We start from the raw sequence: 20,461 nt of genomic DNA, 5'->3' as shown, positions 1-20,461 counted from the left end.
ACGATTCTGATGAATAGAACCGTAGCCGTAGGCACTGGAAATGGATGCTCGAAAGCAGTGCCCGGTGATCGACGAAGACGAAGGAGAAATAAAAACAAGAAGCCGAGCGAGGTTGCTTGTAATTTTTTTTCCTCGCAATGCGAAAGAAAATGGTTTCTTTTTTCGTTGTTAGTAATACGAAGGGATTCGATGAAATGATTCTTGCTGCGGGTTTATTTTTATGTTGGAAATGTGAATAGGTATATTATATTTGTTATTGTTTCTTATTCGACGAAACGGTTAATGAACGAGGAAAAACTTCTGTTAATGGGCGTCGTGTTTGAATACACCTGAATATGAAATGAAGATAATCTTGAAGTACAAAAATGTTTTAACGAGTAGAGCAGAATGGAGGGAATAGAAGTTATAAGACGAACATGTATGAAGTTTCAGTTATATTGACTCTTCATACTCAGCCTTTGTACGTAGATAGTGTACCATTAGAAAATTTGGAAAAAATTATATTCACGTTGAAACATAAGTTTAAAAGAAATAAATGAATCAATAGAATGTAATTGGAAAAAAATTAAACAAAATGAGGAACAATGAAAATGTTTATGGACGTATTAAAAAAATTACTTAATATCTATAAATATGATCTTTGAATTTTAATATAACTGAAATTAAATGCAAAGATACATAACTGCGTATAACTCATAAAATTAGTACTTAAAACTCGTAAAGTAAAGTAGAATTGAAAATAATGTTAATAGTACGTAGTGATCCAATTGTACAATATCCGTTTGCATACAGATATTGTAAATGTATAAAACATGTAACATACAATTATAAGTGTACTAAGTTATATTGGTAGAAATGGTTGTTGAAACAGCAGGGTAGTAAACTCAATTCGTGTCTCGTTAAATATGATTTACATACATATATGAGCGTAGCATAAAATTAAACACATAAAATAAAACGAATATCAAGAGAATAAATCCAACCAAATAACTGTTATTAACATACCACAAAAATAACACAAAAAATATTGATAATTCCAAAGTTTTAAAACAATTTCCCTGTAATTCCCAAATAATCTCAAATAAACAACAAATAACGCGATTATCATAAATTCATCTAGGGTAGACCGAGGCGAATCGGATCAGTACAAAGTTATCAACGAAATACTAATAATTAAAGCTCAGAACCAACATTTTTTTCATAAATCTCTCGTCAATACACATTCAGCTTTGATATCAGAAAAAAAATTGTTTAAAACTTAAAAATTTTCGTTCTGTAAGCAAAAAGCCGAACAACTATAAATATCCGATTCGCCCCCAAGTTCCCAAACGATAAAAAATTCTCATTATCCAAGATGAATTGGATTAAATCTAGGGAACGTGTATAAAGTAATATGAAAGGTCAGCATGCTCATATCTATAATAACGCGAACAAATACGGCCAATATTCTTATTTTTATCCGATTCGCCTCAGTTTATACTACATCAACATGAAAATAAATTTAAACAAGTCACGAGGAAAACATACGCACATGGTCAATCAGGGCTAAAGATCGGCTCCATCTTTCTGGAAGCTTCACTCTCTCACCCAACGCACATCATCACCGTGTCAACGGCGCATCACCAGCACTCTCGATAGAGTATCAGCTAGGAAGAGCATCGGTTATTCGAAAGCCGCTTGGCAGTGCGTCTGTCGCCATATTGGGGGCGGTCGGGCTTCCCTCCAATCGGCACATAGGCGTCAGAAGCGTGGGTGCGGACCACACCCAATAACTCTGACGTATTCCCCACCACGAACCCGCCACACCCACGGATGACACGTGCGCACGAGCAGCTGCAATATCGTTGGAACAGTCCTCCGCGAACCCTCGTTCCGGTCACTTCGATATCTTATGTACGGTCTGTCATTGGAAGTCTGAATTCACTCGTATAAATACCTTAAACTCGCGTTCTTTCAAAAAGAACTTGACGTACGTGAATGTCCTAAATAATTCAACTGATAAACCATTTTAAATTTATGCTTTAACCGATCGATGCTCAAGGATTACGCTCCAGAAAGATTGGTGACAGTAGCAGTCAGTGAAAGTAACCGGATTGGATTAATTTAAGACAGATGAAGTTCATTGATGAAAAGTTAACGCGGCCCATTTGGATTGGAAAGTCCAAAGGACAAGATCTTGAAAGAAAGTGACAATGATCAGAACGAGATCATTAAATACCTTGATATCCCAGGAAGAAAGAGATTGTTGACTCGAGGTTTATTACTGTTAATTGTAGTTGATGTTTAAACGGTTTTGGATCCGTGAAGGATACATGAACAGTGGAACCTGCAGTGCAAATGTGAAGAAAAGTGAAAGGGATAGTGGAATAAATAAGTAGAGAATGTTAGCATTCCGAGGTAGAATGCAGGAAGGAGTACTGTTACGGTAACAGTTGTGATTATAATTTATAAGCAAGGACTCAACAGTATATTAGAAAGGAAGAGTTTCAATGAGAATTTTACGTGAAGAACAAATAGTCCATAAAAGTATTGTATTTGAACAACAACAAATAGAAATCGCCTGAAATTATAGGGTTGTCAGCTGTCAAATGTGGTGTGCTGCTATGGTTTGTAACAGCTGAGCTAACATATACATGGACACTATAATTATATAACTAACGCTGATTTCTTCGAAATGACAAGACAGTGATACATTGAAGTTTCATAGAAAAAACGCAATCATGACTATGATAAGCCTGGAAATGCTGGGCCGCGAGGCTATACCCCTGGAAGGAATGTATCGGCGCGCCCGTCAAGATGTCTTGACACCGCCGCACGACAGTTTGGAGTCACAAAACGTCCGAAGGAATAGCAGTAACCCCGGAAATCCAGCCAACATTTCCAGTTTCGACGACGCTGCGCACAACGAAATGCATCCTCTCGATCAAAGGGCCGTCGATCTCGGTTTACCGGCTCATATACCTGAGATCCTCTATTGTAAGTGACACATCAATCTCGTTAGCCATCTTGATAAAATCACTCTCTTCAGAATAAATACTTTACTGTGTCAAATGCAGTGGCATAAATGTCTGTTCAGTGTTCGTAGTTTGGCATCGGGAAGCTATGAAACGTATGCTACCGGCCGAAATGTGAATTAATGGAAGTAAATAGGAAGTAAATAAAATCCTATGTATTTTCTAGTGAACAGACTAGAAATAATTGAAGTTTATTTATACTAGTTACTAAAAATAATTGGACTAACTAGTTGGTTTAAGAGAAAACTGATGCATGGAACTTTTGATAGTGTAGGTATACAGTTTGACCGTAGGATACTGTCAACATTTTAGCAACCTGAGAGTTACAATCTTCTAATTATACAAAGCTACAGATTAATTTTTGTTAGGTGCTATTGAACATCTAAAATTGTGTTTACTTAGGGTACTTGTACATATAAAGGACATATTAAGGATTATAATCGAATAAAGGTTAAATGAAAAATTAGGAATTGAGATTAATATAGATACCCACTAATTAATTGTTTCGTGATATGTTCCACCGATTAGAAATGTAAGATCAGGATAACCAGTTTTATACAAATTTCATAATAGTAATGAAATCAGTGGGTGTGTACATTACTTTTATAAGTTTTCATGCTATTCAATTTTTATTATATTTTTGTACAATAATGTACCTATATCGTGGATTATAATTTAAAATCACTGCAAAACTGTTGAATACTTAAAGAAGAATGACGTTGAACCGAATATGTTAACCACAAGATATACAACTTTAAAAAAGGAATAGTAATCCTACTAATAACGACTTGGTAAACGAATCTTCGAAAAATGCAATTTGAGGTTTAATAAATTTGTAAAATCAACGATAGTAGAGTAATTATTTAAGTTGGCACCATTCCTGTGATCATCTGATTCAAGTCTAATACTACTTTTTACAATAGGACTTTGATGTAATCTCTTTGTGATCTAACGTTTTTTGATCTAATCTTTTTTTATTTTTTATCGCCACTTTGTTTATTTATCATTTTTCCCTAGTTGTGTTCTCATCGTTTTAAAGGCACTTTAAATTTGAAGATAATCGAAAGAAATCATTTCAAATGTGTGTTTCTACCATTTTAGTACCATTTCAAATGTACACATTAAAAAAGCTATAACATAATACGTAATGTAAGGAGTGAATAGGATTCATGCTCAATAATTTTCATCGCGCTCTGAATTTTATATCGCGTATTGGAAGAGACATAAAGCTTTTGTTTGTCAACTTCATACCCTAATCTAAGTTGTGTTTTCATTAACAGAAAATTTTGATTGACGAGTAAAGCAAATTTAGTATGAGTGTTGCATAGTTACGAAAACTTCATTTAGGAAGGAAATCCTTCACTTATATCAAAAATATCATAAATAAAAATATTACTAATTAAACTTATTTCTGTATCCAATAACTGGAGATAAACATGAAGTTCATTATGTGATAATAATAATTAATAACTTTTGCTACAGCATAGTCTTATAAACTTGATTAATTTCTTTCATTTAGAAATGATTTATTATTACAAAATTGAAAGTTCTTTATACATAATGTTAAATTTTCTAAGTTCTATCAATTTATATTTGAAGCATGCCAATTATCTGTATTTTAAAATTCGCGCATTGACTGAATAAACCATTGGACAGTAAAATTTTAATTCGCTTTATATTATTAAGGTACGTAATGACATTTTCTATAATCATGTATAATCTTTGTGACTGTTATAGCTTCAATACCGAAGTGCGGTGGTTGTCAAGAAGCAATCTTGGACAAATACGTTCTAAGGGTTCTCGAGAGGTGTTGGCATGCGAGGTGCCTCACGTGTCGAGATTGCGGCGCCAGGTTGACCGACAAGTGTTTCGCGAGGAACGGCCATGTCTTCTGTAAAGATGATTTCTTCAAGTAAGTACCAATAGTTATTTCTATTCGCGCACTCGTGATCTGTCCTGACACATGGATCTGTACTGAAACGTAAGGTGAATTCCCGGAGAAATGATCTTCCGGGTGAAAAGGCCCGACCTCGTTTACATCGTTAAGTATGTATCTACAGCTTCAAGTGTTTTTAGTGATATACTGAATTTTGCACAAAGCCCTATTTAACTATTCTTCTTGTATGTATTACTAACTTTGATAAATGTATTGGATTGATACAAATATTTTGTCGGTTTTTGTACGTGGTTAACAAACAAATTATTTTCTTTGAAACAAGTAATATCTGTTTTCAAACTATTAAAACAATTGAGAACTCTTCTTTTTATATCTTATAAAAAAGACGTCAAAACTTTTGCATCAACCCAATAGTTCCTTTCTGTTAGGTGTTAATGACATTTATAGTGTAACAGTTCTTTATAAAAAATGGACTATCTCTCTCGAATTACCCTATATTTATCTTATAATATTCGTTACTGAGAACTAGAGAACGACGTTTTAACACGTTAGTTACCAATGTCACACATTTGCGACAACCGCAATTCAATTGATACTGTATAATTAATACTGTAGACATTGTTATTAATAATATTGTATCTAAGAACTTAATAACTATTTTCAATTTCATTCCTTCAATACTTTATTTCAAAGGTATGTTGGATTTAATAGAATGTTTCAACTAAAAAGAGATCATCTTCCAAACAAATGGTGGTAGCGAATATGTTAATACAAATCCATGAATAAGGAGTATCACGATAACGTGCGGAGATATAATGGTAAAAATGCATGATCGAAAGAATATAATCATTAAGGTCATTAAATTAGGGTTTTAAAATGGTATAAGAATAGGGAACAAACAATGTAGGTTTCTATATAAAAAAGGAAATACGACCTTGAAATCTCGAAAAAATAACCTCGAAAAACACATTTTTCACTAACAGAAAATATGCTGCTTCGAATAATATAACTTTATTTTCTGTAGATTTTTTCTAACGCCAAAAATAACGGATGTTAATCAGGTGTCCCGTTTTAAATAACTCACTCTGCATATATAAAAACCATATACGTGTATTTGTAAGATAACTTGCATACGTATACAAGCGCAACAACGTCATACAAGATAATAAAGCAATAAGTATACAATTTAAACCATATATCAATTATTAAAATGATAATTAAAGCTTCACGTAACATTTAATTACAAAATAAGATTAAAATTGCCTTTTAATACAACTTTTCAAAATGTCCACAATGTTATTAGTAATCGTAATTAGTAAAATTCATTTAAAAATTAATTCCATGCAACTTACCGTAAATTCGACTCAAAAGAACTCACTTTTTTGAATGCTAAAAATGTAACAAACTTGCTGCACATATAAGTCTATGTACAATTTAAACTTAAGATTCCAGTAGTAACGCAAGCGGCTCGGTTACTTGTAACGGTTCCTCTTCGCGTATTATAATCTCGTTAGTTACGGGATAGTGAAGATGTTATATAATATCAGTGACGACTCGGGCATAGAGTTTTTTTTTGTAAATGCTATCTAAACAGATAACGAGAAAGCATAAACGTTTATCAACGGATGCTTATCGGTCGCGAAAAAATGCAACCCGGATAAGGGAAACAGGGCATTGTTCGTCCGTAGATGATGAAAAGCTGAAACCGAAGCAAAAGTTAGATCAAACGGTGCATGCATGTGTATCCGGCATTGGTATTGATTGTGTCAGAAGAGCGTGCCTTTTCTCATCCACCCACACCTCTGGAACCACGAGACGCCATTTTTCTTCTTCTGTTAGCCGAATCGAAGGAACTCGCTTCCCTTCCTCCGTCGTCTTACCCTTCTCCAAGAGTACTCGCCCTTTTCTCGGGATCGAAATCTCCTTGGAAGCGAAAGAACCGCCTTTACAACGCAATTCGCGCGTTGAGAAACTGTGGAAAGATAAGTTCAGTTTGATGAATGACTTGTTTATTAGATATAACGTGAAACGCGAGAGAGGTTTAATTATTTATTAGGCGATATAGGTTGTACCTCTTCACTTTCCTTCGACACTGGAAAATAGGAATTTCCTTTTTTAAACAGATGTCTGAATTTGTTATTTGATCGAGGTAAATTGTATGACAGAATCGAAATTCTTACACTTGAATTAGATTACTTATTTACTACATCTCACCATAGAAATTAAATATTTTATGGCGTTCATTATTATGTTTCTTTATAATTTATATCGTAGGATAAACATGATTATTATCATTAACAGAAAAAGTAACCAGGAGACAAAATATTTCTAACATTTAATTTATGTCTAAACAAATATAGGCACAGATATTGTCATTTTTATAGAATCTAACTGTAGTTTAATAAATAAATAAGTGTCCATGAAATAATAACCTTTGTTCATAGTCTTTATTTATGAAAGCTTATTATTATAGGTGAAATAAAATCACAAACTATATTTTTGTCTAATTATAATTTTGTCCTGCTCAAGTTTTGCTTATAAAATACACCTATAAAATATAAATAAACTTTTAAAATAACTTACGCCTTAAGTTCCATATAGTCATACCAGTTTCCTTAATAAGTCTGTTAAATTGTATATTCTAAGATGTTTATGTTAACTTTGGAAAGCCTATAAAATAAAAGAATATTCTCCATTAGACACTTTTTTTAATTTAAAAAGCGTATGCTGCCGCGAACATTCATCGGTATAATGCCCTCTTTTCTCAAAATAGTATCACCATAAATACGACGACACGTTGCTGTTATTAATGCGCGAACGTAATGTGAAAATGTTGTATGTTGTTGGTGTGGCAGGCGTTTCGGGACGAAATGCGCGGGCTGCGGCCAAGGATTGGCACCGTCGCAAGTTGTACGAAGGGCACAAGAGTCGGTCTACCACCTGACATGCTTCTCGTGCGCCCTTTGTTCCCGGCAACTGGACACAGGCGACGAATATTACCTTATGGAGGACAGGAAGCTCGTTTGCAAGCCTGATTACGAACAAGCGAAGGCGAAAGGTAATTAAATAGTGTAACGATGAGATCACGTTATAAACAGATTTCAGATTTTTATATATTTATAATTTGAATAAATCACTAAAACGCAAACAAAAGAAAAACATCTACATGTTAACTCTGGGACAGAGGTACTTAAATCTATTTTGCCACAGATTTTCAAAGATTTCATTTATCTTCTTACCATTCTTATAGCTAACTTCATTCTTTATTGCCCTAACTTCTTTCCGTGGCTATAACAAAGTTGATATGACATAAAATTAACAAATATCAATGTTATAAATATACTGTGTAAATCTGAAGTTACATCGATGTAAAACGTTTATCTTTGTTTGTATAGAAGCTTAAGTTAATTAATTACTTAATTTCATTCGTCACTTTGCAGTAAAAAATTAAATAATTCAACAAGATGTCGATATGTAAGTATGTCTATTCAAAGTCACGCGGACCTATAGGGGGTGAAATTGTCAATTAATTATATTAGAAATAATAAGAAGTCCAATATCAACATTTCATTTCATACAAGTACTTTTGAAAATATACGGGCAGAAAAATTGACAAGAAAAAATTTCAATTGTCACAGGCATCACCCCCTATGAAGCTCCTAGAAACGTCCACTCCCAGAAGGTTAATAAAAAGAGACGAAAAATATATGCAGTGACCATAATGAGGTTCGAATTTGAAAATATTTCACTTTCATACCTGTTACATAATGATAAAAAGTATCACAGAAAAGATGAATGATGGATTCTGAAAGTAAAGGCTTCGCGATTTAAAATGGTCCCTGGCAGAGTATCGTACGACGTTGCGTTATAAAGTTATGACACTTTGAATATCATACATTTTTTAAACGAAAATTCAGTAATTCTTTAGTTTTACACTACAAATTATAAACATAATTATAAACATAGTGTGAATCGCTTTTAAAAAGGTTGGATACAGTGCACAAAATGGAATAAATAGGCACAAGAAGATTACACTTGTTGAGGACCACAGAAATTTTATTGCCTTATAGATTATTATTGTCAATTTAGATTAGAGGCAGTATTAGGTGTTTAGTCCATGGTTTCGTTTAATTATTAATTTAAGGGTTCAAATAGAATTTTTTAATTTAATTTTTGCTATTTCTTGTTCAGTATGGAAGCATTTAATAAGTGTCCCTTCAATTTCTCTATGTATTTCCTAAATTACAAAGTTATAGGTACTCTATCCTTAAGTATACGATTCTGTACTGACTTTCCCTACATTTTAATATGATTACGACAAATTAGTTTCTTCAAAGTACAGTCTTATGAAATTATATCCAGATAATGCTTATACAATAAGTTATACACGCATATTTATTATTTATAAATATATAAATTTCTGCAATTGTACGTAATAATTAAAACATGTTTGCTGTTTCGATTCACAGAACTGGCCGATGGTGGCAGTATAGACGGCGACCAACCGAACAAGAGGCCGAGAACAACGATCACCGCGAAACAACTGGAGACCCTCAAATTAGCGTACAATACCAGTCCGAAACCAGCGAGACATGTTCGAGAACAACTCTCTCAGGATACTGGGCTCGACATGCGTGTGGTTCAAGTCTGGTTCCAAAACAGGTATGGTTAGTCACATTTATTTATTATTAGACTGCAGACCTTCATGCATTGATGGAAAATTTGGAACTGCAGAATTGCAGCTCGCAAGAAAAAAATGTATAAAATATCAAAAATCCAGTGATTTTTATTATGTTCCTTAGGAAAAACCATTTTCTAACGTAATTTTATTATAAATTCGCAGTCCAATTATTATTCATATTTTGAATTTCCTGTACGTTAATATCTGTTGAATTTAGAAAACACATCGATATGTGAATAAGTATGATTAACATTGTTAAATGTTTGGTTAAAATAATTCAAAAACATTGTAAAGATCACATAATATAGTAAAGGATAGATTTACTGCTATTTCTATTTTGTGGATGAAGGTTTACAAAGATTGCTTGAAAACTTTATTATTTTCATAATATAATTTTTTTTGGGATAGATTAAATACAGGTTTTAATTGATCACATTCTTTTTATATTTTGAAACATATTCAGACAAATAAGGAAACTGTACATGTGGAAATAGTTACATATACAGTATCCTAGGAAATCTTTTAACAGGGAAGTGTTCATACTTCAATAGTTCTATAACTTTTATTCAGTACTTATATTTTGATAAGTTTGACCGATTAAATGAATATCGTCCTTTGAATTGAGCCATCGGGGTGCTTTAAATACTACATAAAGATACCATATAAAAGTCTTCTCGACATGAAGGCTGAAGTCATATACAGCAACTGTCTAATCAAATAGCCTCGGATGAACACAGCATGAAGAACTCTTATTTCATTTTTTATTCATAAAATATCAATCATCTTTACATACTCCACGAGTTACACAAAAATTTGAAAATGTCGCATAAACAATTATTTTCATTTTTCTATTTTTTATATCTTCTTTATTCAATTTTTTCGGTTTTCAAAAAACATTGACAAAAAATTAACTAACATTTGCATATAATACAATACAATCACAAAAACTTTTTTTTGTGATATAAACATTTCGTTGAAATTTGTTGAAATTTGTTGAATATTAATTCCAAATACGTAATTCAGAAAAATTTGAAAAGTTTCAAAATTTTTATCAATGTATATTAATCATTGTAAAAGACACTATTTGAAATTTGCTATCTAGACGGTCATTTTAGGAAAATATACCAATAATTAATTACACTCAAGTAATTTTTCCTCATGAAAATAACTACAGAATAAGATTATTATACAACAAACATCCATAATCTCCATACATTTTTCTTATTGAAAACCATGTATTTTTAATTCACATCTCAATAAATTGAATAGGTATATAACCTATGAGTCACTAATAATATTTATAAAAACAAAATTTATTAACAGCGATTCGAAGAAGTCGTTTCCCACGTTTTCTTTTTGAGTCATTCAACTATGTCAAACGATTTTTACACAACTATATAGTAAGATATTTGTTGGCTGACAAGATTTTTAACCACATCATCAGTTATCAGTATACATATTGAGAAAGTAGCGTTAGAAAATACGTACATTGTAATAAACGTCACTAGAAAAAATCGTTTTATCGGTACCACAAGATGTCTACCTAATCAGTTTCTAAAGGCTTATTCTTTGTCGATTTCACGATTTACGTGTGTGACGATAGATTTTGAAAAGGGCTCATGTTATCGGAGGATCTGTCATCGATACGCGTCGATAAAGTAAAGAAAAAATGATAAAAATATACACGTGTTGCAAATTTTTTCGTAAAGACACTTAAAACAGCTTTCCCTGACAGTTCTCAACGCAACCTGAATCATTTAAAAATATAATATGTGAAGATAAAATTGATACTCTGTTGTAGATTTCTCGACCGCGATTATCTGTGCAACTCCTCGAGATATACAAATATTTCGCAAATAGAAGGAATACACTTTATTGCCAAGTTTATGGTCATATTTCTAAGGAAATTTATTGCTTCATGAAGCTACTTGTTCAACGATTTCAAGTGTTCTCTTTAAGATCTTCAAATGTAAATTTCATAGAGTTTCATGTGTTTTTAACCGTCTTCAAAACAAAGGAACGACAATAGAATCGCGTCGACGACAATTGAAATTATAAAAGCGGTTTAATGACAAAGACGTGGATAGAGAAAATCAATGGAGAATGCTGAAACGGGACAAAAGTCCCATTTTATTGCAACCACGCGTATTATTTATCTGCAATACAATACTATGTGTTGCTTTATGTATCGTACACACTTTTATCGATAAATTACTTCAAGCAAGTATTACTACATCCTAATTGTTCAAGGGAAATATTTTCTAGAAGAACAACAGATGTTCAATTGATAAAGTTAACCATTTACATATTACAATTACAAGTCGTAATTATTACATATTACAGTAATAATTATGACAGCTCGATTATAAATTTTCATGTATCCACTCATGGTAGATTACAAATATTATTTGTAACGCTTTTTTTATTAAACTTAGAACAAACTTGATGGTTTGATTTTTCACAAAATGTTAATGCTATTTTTATCAATAAAACTCTGGAAAGATAATATACAATGATACATAGATGCTTATATGCTTGCACATTTTTCAAAAATTATCGAGATAATATCGATTTCTATATTTTTTTCATTCAGATGAAAGTAAAAAGTCATTAATATAATTATAATTGTTTACAGGAGAGCAAAGGAGAAGAGACTGAAGAAGGATGCGGGCAGAACGAGATGGTCCCAATACTTCCGGAATATGAAGGGAACGGGAGCTGGTGGACACTCACCGAGGCACGATAAGCTCCTTGATAAAGACGAACTAAAAGTCGATCTTGATTCCACGTTTGGACATCACGGTATGTACTTGTACTGACTTCTAAAAATGTTTAGAATGTGAAGTGTGATGTGTAGTAGATACATTAAATTTTATTTTTACATGATAGATAAGGTTAAGTCGAGGAGATACAGTCCACTCTTTTTGAAAGAATTGATATATCATAAATGCTATTGATACCTAACAAAACAAAATTATTTATGAAAGTAAATAATATATACGAAGAATAGTTACATAAATATGTTTTTTCCAAGGTTCAGTATACAACTAAAAACAATTGAAAATACAGATATTTGTCAATTTAAACAAATTAAAACAAAAATACTGTACCTATAGAAAGATATAGATTGGCTCCAGATCTAAGAAATCAACAGAGTAACATAATAAATCGTGTGAAAATTCATGTTAGAATTTGGGTGATTATGCTAAATCAAATTAGATTTTACAAAAAGAAAATAATTTTTTTTCTAATTTATGTTAAATCAAACGAATCGTGTAAAAAGAGAAAAATGATTCACGTTAAATCTAAATCGTGTAAAAATAAAATTGGGAGTACATCTTTTTATGTTTATAGAATGTTTAAATTTTTTAAATGTAAAATATCATTAGGTATGTATACGAATAAACGTTTATATTATTTTTGATTACATTTGATTAGTATCTGATCCTAATGGATTTCAGTATAAATTACTACTGTAACTGTTCGTGTATGTGATACAATGTACGTTATGTATTATATAACACGATTGATATTGCTCATCTTCAGATTAATATTGAAGTTCCGTGTACCAAACGATGACTGGAAACTAATTCGACTGTATTTGAATAAATCCTTGATTTAAATCGGTTCAGAACAATAAGAAACAAAATTAAATCTTATCTTTGAAGAAACAGTTGTTTTTATAAAAAATTCTTATGATAGTACTACATTAGCCATTAAGAAACTTATAAATAGGAAGAATTTCCTTCAGAATTGTAAAGATAAAACGCTAAATTCAATTTTTAAGGATGCAAATACATATAACAACTATAATACAAATATACAAGTAAAACAGTAGAATGTATGCCTATAATTCATACCATCAAAATGGAAGTATCTAAACATATGAGAAGAAAGCCAAATTATACAGTAAAGGTTTTTTAAAATTGAATGAAAATTATTTGAAAAATTATGGACCCTAAAGAGTTAATAAAAATTAAATATTCTTTTTGCTCGTTATAAACGTATCCACATTCATATATGTATTTGGCTATTCCATTGAGATTAATTCAATTTTTTCGTCGGCACATATGAATCTACGATCTGCGAAGCTACATAGTACATCTATATCAACCAGTGTCCATAATGGTTCCGTATTCAAAAAATCATTCTGCATTGTCAGATGTAGCACTGAAAAGCGACCAATAACGCGTTATTTGTGCTTCCAATATCACGAAATGTACGCAGCCTCCCCTCTGTATGCGCAAGCATTCCCTTCAATTCGTGAAACGAGAAAATGTGAAAAGCACGGTAAAGGATCCTCGAATATTTTCACATAGCAAACATTTTGTTATAAAGAAATACGGTTCTGTTGTATGTTACAAAGAAATTTTGGAAATATTAAACGAACTCGTGTATATTTAGTACATATGCTACATCTAATCATATTTTCTAATATGCTATTAATCAGAATGAAGAAAGTTGTGCATAAATTGTACAATAACAGAAATATCACAGTAGTTATGTAATTATGAATGGTCGTTTGATTTAAATTTCAACGTTTCTAAAAATTAATAATAAATAAGATACATTGAGATAGTCTTTTTGAAAAAAATAATCGTGAATAATTATAAAATATCATAGGTATATGTTTTTTGATAAAATATGAATTTATTTCGGAGAAGTATCTATTCCAATTGTAATTTTTAAGTACACCATTTTTAAAGTATATGTAATTCATAAGGAGAACACAAAAAAAGAGTTCGGTAGTTTGAAGAATTGTTTTCTCTCTTTTTTGGTTTCACTTTAATGCCGGTTACATCTAAGCTTTCGTGTACCGAAGCGTTTAACAGAGGGGAAGACGATCTCGTCAATTATTCAAGAGTTCGTGGAGGCTAACTGCCAGTTCACCATGTCCGAGATTTCAGGAAGATTGCGGGCCATCCTTGAATTTATGCCTATCGTTATCCATACGCGCCATAAAGCCATGCAAACTTCCAACGTTGTTTAAATTTTAATTTCCCCCAGCAACAGACAGGTTCGATAATTTGTAGAGAATTAAAACCCCACGTTTGATTTAGTTTTCAACTAGTTATCCATAATACTGATAGCATTGAAAGATGGCATCATTATAACATAATGTTCAATGCAATATTAATTAACTTTCTCCTCCTGAAAAATTTGATGTTTTGTATTTACAATCTTTTTTACAAATATTCTTCAATTACTGATTCAAAATATTTTGTCTTCCGAAAAACGAAAGTTCAGTTGCTACAATAAATACAATTTGGATAATGTATTAATTCAATAATACTGTTATGTAAGATCTGTTTCAAATTGTTGAAATATATTGTTACAATTGGTACATATATTAGGCTTGAAACTTTTATTATAATGTACATTTATTACTGGCCAATATTATAGTATCTATAACTTTGTAATAAATATATTATAATATTATCGCAACATTGTAGACAACAGTGAATTAATTGCGCGAATATTTTCATTTAGATTTGAGTAACGATAGTTACGGTACGGTGGTGAACATGGGATTAGATGGTGAAGGCGCAAGTCCAGGTGGGGGTGGAAATGGAGCAGGCGGAGGTCCTCCGCGCGGATATTTAGGTGCAACGACTCCTCCTTATCTCTCATCGTCCAGATCACCGTCCTTACCACCTCAGTTTCCATATCCACCGGACGCTGGTCTCTCTGTCTACACTACACTTGGTGAGTGACCATTTTGTATTAAGACTGTTAATGTATTATTAACCCTTTGCACTCGAGAGGCGACTCAATCGCCACTTGATTGGGTACAGCAAAATTATAAAGTTTGATATTTAATATTAAGCTTTGTATAATCAATATGAGAAATATGGAAATAAAGTAGCTTTATTCCTTAATTTATAAATGATTTTTCACTAAGTATCAAAAAATACTATCAATACCTCATCAGAAAATGTTAAATATTTATAGTGAAAAACAGTTCAGTGCAAAGGATTAAAACTAGAGTAGAAGGATTGGAAATAATAATACACGAGAACCATAATGATAAACATGTCGTATTAAAAAATACCTAATAGACACAGCAAAGATAGATTTAAATACAAATTTTATCCACCTTGAAATCATATTAGATATTAATACAACTTAAATACAATACAACTCCTGCTACTATAAATAAAAGATAGGCATCGAGATATTTTTACATTATCCACAAAAAATATAAAATGTATCAGTCATATTAGACTCCACTAAATAATTTACATTTATGCAATACACTATGGTCTCAAGTAATAAGTCACCTCTTCAAACAGATTCGCGAACAAAAACCAAAATTAAAGTACAAACGACAACAAAAATGTATTTACCATACAAATACCAACATACAAAAAAGAAAAGAATCCCACATATAGATCAGCAACAAATGATCTTCGCACAATGCACTAGGAAACCATACCGTTCGAATGAAATATCACTTGCGACCCTCTGCGGCCAATCTTCCTTAGGATACCTTTTAGAAGGACAAAGGACCATTCTATTCGACGATATATCTTCCAGGTGGCGCGGGCAGCATGGTACCGGGACCGGCGTCCGATTTGAGCAACGAATCAAGCGGAGGCGGCGGAGGCGGCGGCGGAGGTGGCGGAGGTGGTTACCCAGACTTTCCGCCTTCGCCCGATTCATGGCTCGGTGAACCACCACCCCCGCACGCTCACCACCATTCCCACTACGGCACATAACCCGGCAGACGTACGCGTCGCCAAATACCGTTCGGAAGAACGGATCGGCACAAAGCGTTCACCTGACATCCCCTTCGACGAGGCAGGACTCAGTTGAGAGATTACCGAGAGCCCTCCATCACACAAGCTACGTCCTCCTTCGTCGAATCTACGACGTTAAATCCTCGGGCCCCGAGAGGATCTCGGTTGTTCTCGTTGAACTACCAGCAGATCTTCGGGCGGAAGTCAATCGAGGACGTCGATCGAAGACCGGCTCGAGCCAGGGAGTGATTTTACACCGTACTCTGCACCGTCCCGGCCGGTTTCCCGTCATCGGAACGATGCCATACGTCGATGTCACGCGACGTTGAACTACTCGTCCACCAGAGGGACAACACGATTTTTTAACCGATACAGACAGTTTGTTTTTTGAAAAGTTGCCATACGTTCGTCGATATTCTTTTTTATCGCTGGCAAGAACGGAAGCAAAGTATTAGGAATCACGATTTCTATGGAAGGAAACGGATCAGTGACCAATGAAAGTTATTCGAGTGATAACTTTAAAGGAGTTTATTTCATGTAGATCAATTATTTGCGAATGCAATAAGTAACGATTGACAAGTTAAATGCTCGTCGCTGTTCTTTTGGTGGGCTCGTAGATTCGCGTTTCTGCCGCGCGCACGACACGCATTCGATAGTACGATTAATCTAAATATATTTATGTACAAGTTCCTCGTTTCCCGGTACTATGGAGTTTAATCGTCGATTAAAGAAACCTAGAGGGTAGTTTAGGCGTGCCGCCAGCCGGATGTTCGTCGCAACCGACGCGTCCGAACGAATTGGAAGAACAGTCAACGATCATCAGCTTTTCGTACGGATACCGTTGATCCCGGTCGCTCCCATCGAAATGTTTCGATGAAACAGTGTGGAATCGAGGGCCAACTTTTAAGTTTCTCAAATGAATTCCGCCGATCGGATGTGAGAATTGCGGCCGTGCTTCAGACGAGATCGTTGCCACCGTAAACGTCAACAGGACACGTGTTTGTGGTTTACTGCGCTTATGTGACTCTACAAGTTTCAGGTGTCATTTATTGTAAATAGTTCAGATTAGATTCTATTGTACCCTAAATAAGAGAAGACATGGATGTGGATCAAGACAGATGGAGGATCGGCGTACAGTGATCTTCGCACAAGCGACGCCGTCCGCAAACGAAACTCAGCGTAGAAATGCGAGAACCCTGAAGCACTAATCGTTTTTTCTATCTAACCTTCGGAATATTCAGTGAACGAAATTTTTGGTAATTATACGAATAAGCGCATAGCTAGATTTCGATGATTTCTAGATATGTTGGGAACGTCATTTGAAGTAACTTTTTCCTATATATATAACACCTGCTCGGCCTTAATTCATCGAACATTCGAATTTCGCTTATATGTACAGTGAAGTTTGAATAACTGCAACATCATAAACCTCTTTATAATTTCAGTGTCATCATCCCTCCATGGTTTCATTTTAATTAAAAAAACATAACAAACACGATGGGTAATTTTATTCACCAGAAATAAAAAATAAGAAAGTTTAATTTTTGAGTGAAAAATGTCAAGTCCATCGCGAACCTTTAATGTTGCGGAACGCTTCGATTCCTAGTTTTTCTTTTCCCTTCACAAGCGTTGTCCACCATGCTAAACCTTTTCATTTCTTGGAATCTTGGAATCAATTATCCAATGTTCACTGTACACGTCTTTGAGAGGGTATGGCATCACCATGTAGTGACCAGTCACCTGCTCTTTCCATAAACACATCGCGACGACCCATAAGTATAACGACTAAACTGATAAATAAAAGCTACGACGGTAACACCAATTTTTATCAAACTGATTTATCGTATAAAACTTATAAAACTTCCACGCTTATATTTTATAATGGTTAAAAACAGCCAAATTCAGAATGAAAGGATTTTTGGCAATTATCAAGTAAAAGCGTAGACCCCCCGTCCTCATATTAATCGCCATTATTTTTGTCAGAGTAGAAAGTTATACAAAACATAAATTTTTAAAAAACACCTGAATTTCATGAAAATTGGAGTTATCACCTTATAGTTCTTTGCGAATATCTCCAAAATAAGACCAAGCAAGAGTTACATGTGTAGGAAAAGGTTATTCACAATATATATGAAAATCATGAAAATCGGTGAGGTGCACGCGCATCCAGGTAATTACCATTTTTTGTTATATCCTTTGTTAATAAATTTCTTCAATAGTGTACAGAAGAACGATATTGGATTGGATTATAATATAAATTACCTTTTACGATAGTGAATATTCGATGTTATACTATGTTGAAATTTAGTGCTACAGAGTTGGCCAGCTTCGTGAATCGATTCCGGAATTCCCCTATTTTCACCATGAATCGCTGATTCAACTTTGGGATACGGAGGAATGAAGAAAAAATTCTTTCGCGTCGATCGGATGCCGATGCATTATACGGTGCTTTCATCTTAAATGGATTAGAGGATCGAAAGTCGAGATGCGATCTGCAATTGTAATCGAATGACAGTCGGGCGCGTAACTCGTTGGAACGGTGTCGTGTTTCATTACGGAATAATTGTTTCCGATCGATAGGCTGCTTCGAACGCTCGGTAAATGCAACGGCGCATGTGCGTGACAGTTAGAATTCGAACGTACAATCAATGACAAATGATTATTTGAAATTGTGCACAACTACATTTTAGCAACCCACCACTGCTCATCCAAAGATAAATTCCCCTCTCGAGATTTATTAGGCCGTTGCTCGGTTTTGCTAACACAATCGGATACGTTGAATAAACGAATAAAATGAAAGCTGTTGATTGATGTAAATTCTAATTTCTATTAGTCAGTGATTAACGTTGGTGAAGCTGAGCATCGGGTAATATCATGTTAGATGCGGTTTGCATCGTTTTTTTATCAATTCGTAACACTGAAAAGCATTTGTTGATTGGAACAGATCGGTCGATCGATCTGACCTGAGCGAGTGTTCGATTGCACAGTTAAAACTTTACGGAAAGTGGCATGAATTCCGTAGACATCTATGAAGCTATGTACAAAATGTAACATTTATATTCATTTATATTTCCCTCGATTATTATTCTGAACAATTCAGTTCTGTTTGATTGAACAAAGGTTCAACAAAGAAAGATTACATTTCTGTCCGTAAAGTATTAACAAATTTGTGTGATTAATGTCATAACGATGTCAATTGTACCCTCGTCTCGACGAATATATGCGCGTCCTGTATAATTTATGTATGTATATAAGCGCGAAACACACAGTACTCATAAAAACACGGTTAGATTTACATTGAATCGATAATCAAAAGCGGCGGTATCGATCGATCGATCGATTGCGATCTCCGACCGACGGCTAACTTCATGTATTTACCTGTAATAATATGAGGCTCGCTTCGAACGGTTGTAAAAAAAAGTGCCCAATTAATTCTTGCCGCTTTATGGTGTGAACGGTGTATAGCTTAATGACAGGAATCATTTGAACACTATACACGTCACAGAGTTATTAAACATTACCGAACTATTTTTAAAGACAAAAAAATTGTATTGCCTCGTATTATTCGAAAGATTATCCCAAATATATTACGCGACAGAAACAAGGATCGAGGTTAATGAAAGAATATCACTGTAGAATTGTATATACGTCGTCCCCAATTCGTTTTACCCGCGAGAATTTGATTACTTGAAAAAGACAAACGATGAGAATAGGTATTATTTCGTCGGGTAGGAGAATTGTATGTTGTACAGTTACATGCTCCTCGCATCAGGTTTCACAAACAGGAAAAACGTAAGAAAGGAAAAAGATTCGCGTGACTGGCGCAGTTCATAACTTCATCGACATGAGTTACTACGGATCTTTATATTATTATCTAGTCATCGAGTGATAATAAAAATTCTATCATAATCTATAACGTGTTGTACGTTATTTGTTTCGAATTCTTTTTATTCGTTACTTGTTTCATTTATCTTTAATCCTTTCGTGAGCGCAATGCTTTCCTTTTTTTTAAAGATTTCAGTTATCTATTGCTCATCGCGTTAATATAAACGCAACCTTGAAATCGTTTTTACAGAAAAACGGATTTTGGAAGAAGCAAATTTTGTAACTTGTTGGATTGAAGATTTTT

At 33.6% G+C, this 20,461-nt stretch overlaps 1 protein-coding gene across 1 annotated transcript; it reads left to right on the top strand.

Annotated features, from left to right (window-relative positions):
- Positions 1 to 1,866: 1,866 nt before the first annotated feature.
- On the top strand, positions 1,867 to 20,186 carry Lim3 (Lim3 homeobox protein). Its single transcript, XM_031985876.2, has 7 exons — positions 1,867 to 2,976; positions 4,752 to 4,926; positions 7,767 to 7,969; positions 9,381 to 9,573; positions 12,228 to 12,394; positions 15,083 to 15,298; positions 16,130 to 20,186. The coding sequence occupies exons 1-7, from the start codon at positions 2,721 to 2,723 to the stop codon at positions 16,309 to 16,311; spliced, it is 1,392 nt and encodes a 463-aa protein (XP_031841736.1). The 5' UTR covers positions 1,867 to 2,720; the 3' UTR covers positions 16,312 to 20,186.
- Positions 20,187 to 20,461: the final 275 nt, after the last annotated feature.

This window comes from Nomia melanderi, chromosome 5, assembly GCF_051020985.1.
Source record: "Nomia melanderi isolate GNS246 chromosome 5, iyNomMela1, whole genome shotgun sequence".
NCBI lineage: Eukaryota > Metazoa > Arthropoda > Insecta > Hymenoptera > Halictidae > Nomia > Nomia melanderi.
The sequence above is the reverse complement of the archived record's forward strand: the minus strand, read 5'-3'. Positions and strand labels throughout refer to the sequence as shown.

Excerpts from the sequence above, each read along its gene's own strand:
- Lim3 (XM_031985876.2), top strand. The coding sequence starts at position 2,721 with ATGACTATGATAAGCCTGGAAATGCTGGGCCGCGAGGCTATACCCCTG. Across the intron at positions 9,574-12,227 it reads CAAGTCTGGTTCCAAAACAG|GAGAGCAAAGGAGAAGAGAC; the intron begins GTATGGTTAGTC and ends AATTGTTTACAG. Across the intron at positions 15,299-16,129 it reads CTCTGTCTACACTACACTTG|GTGGCGCGGGCAGCATGGTA; the intron begins GTGAGTGACCAT and ends TATATCTTCCAG.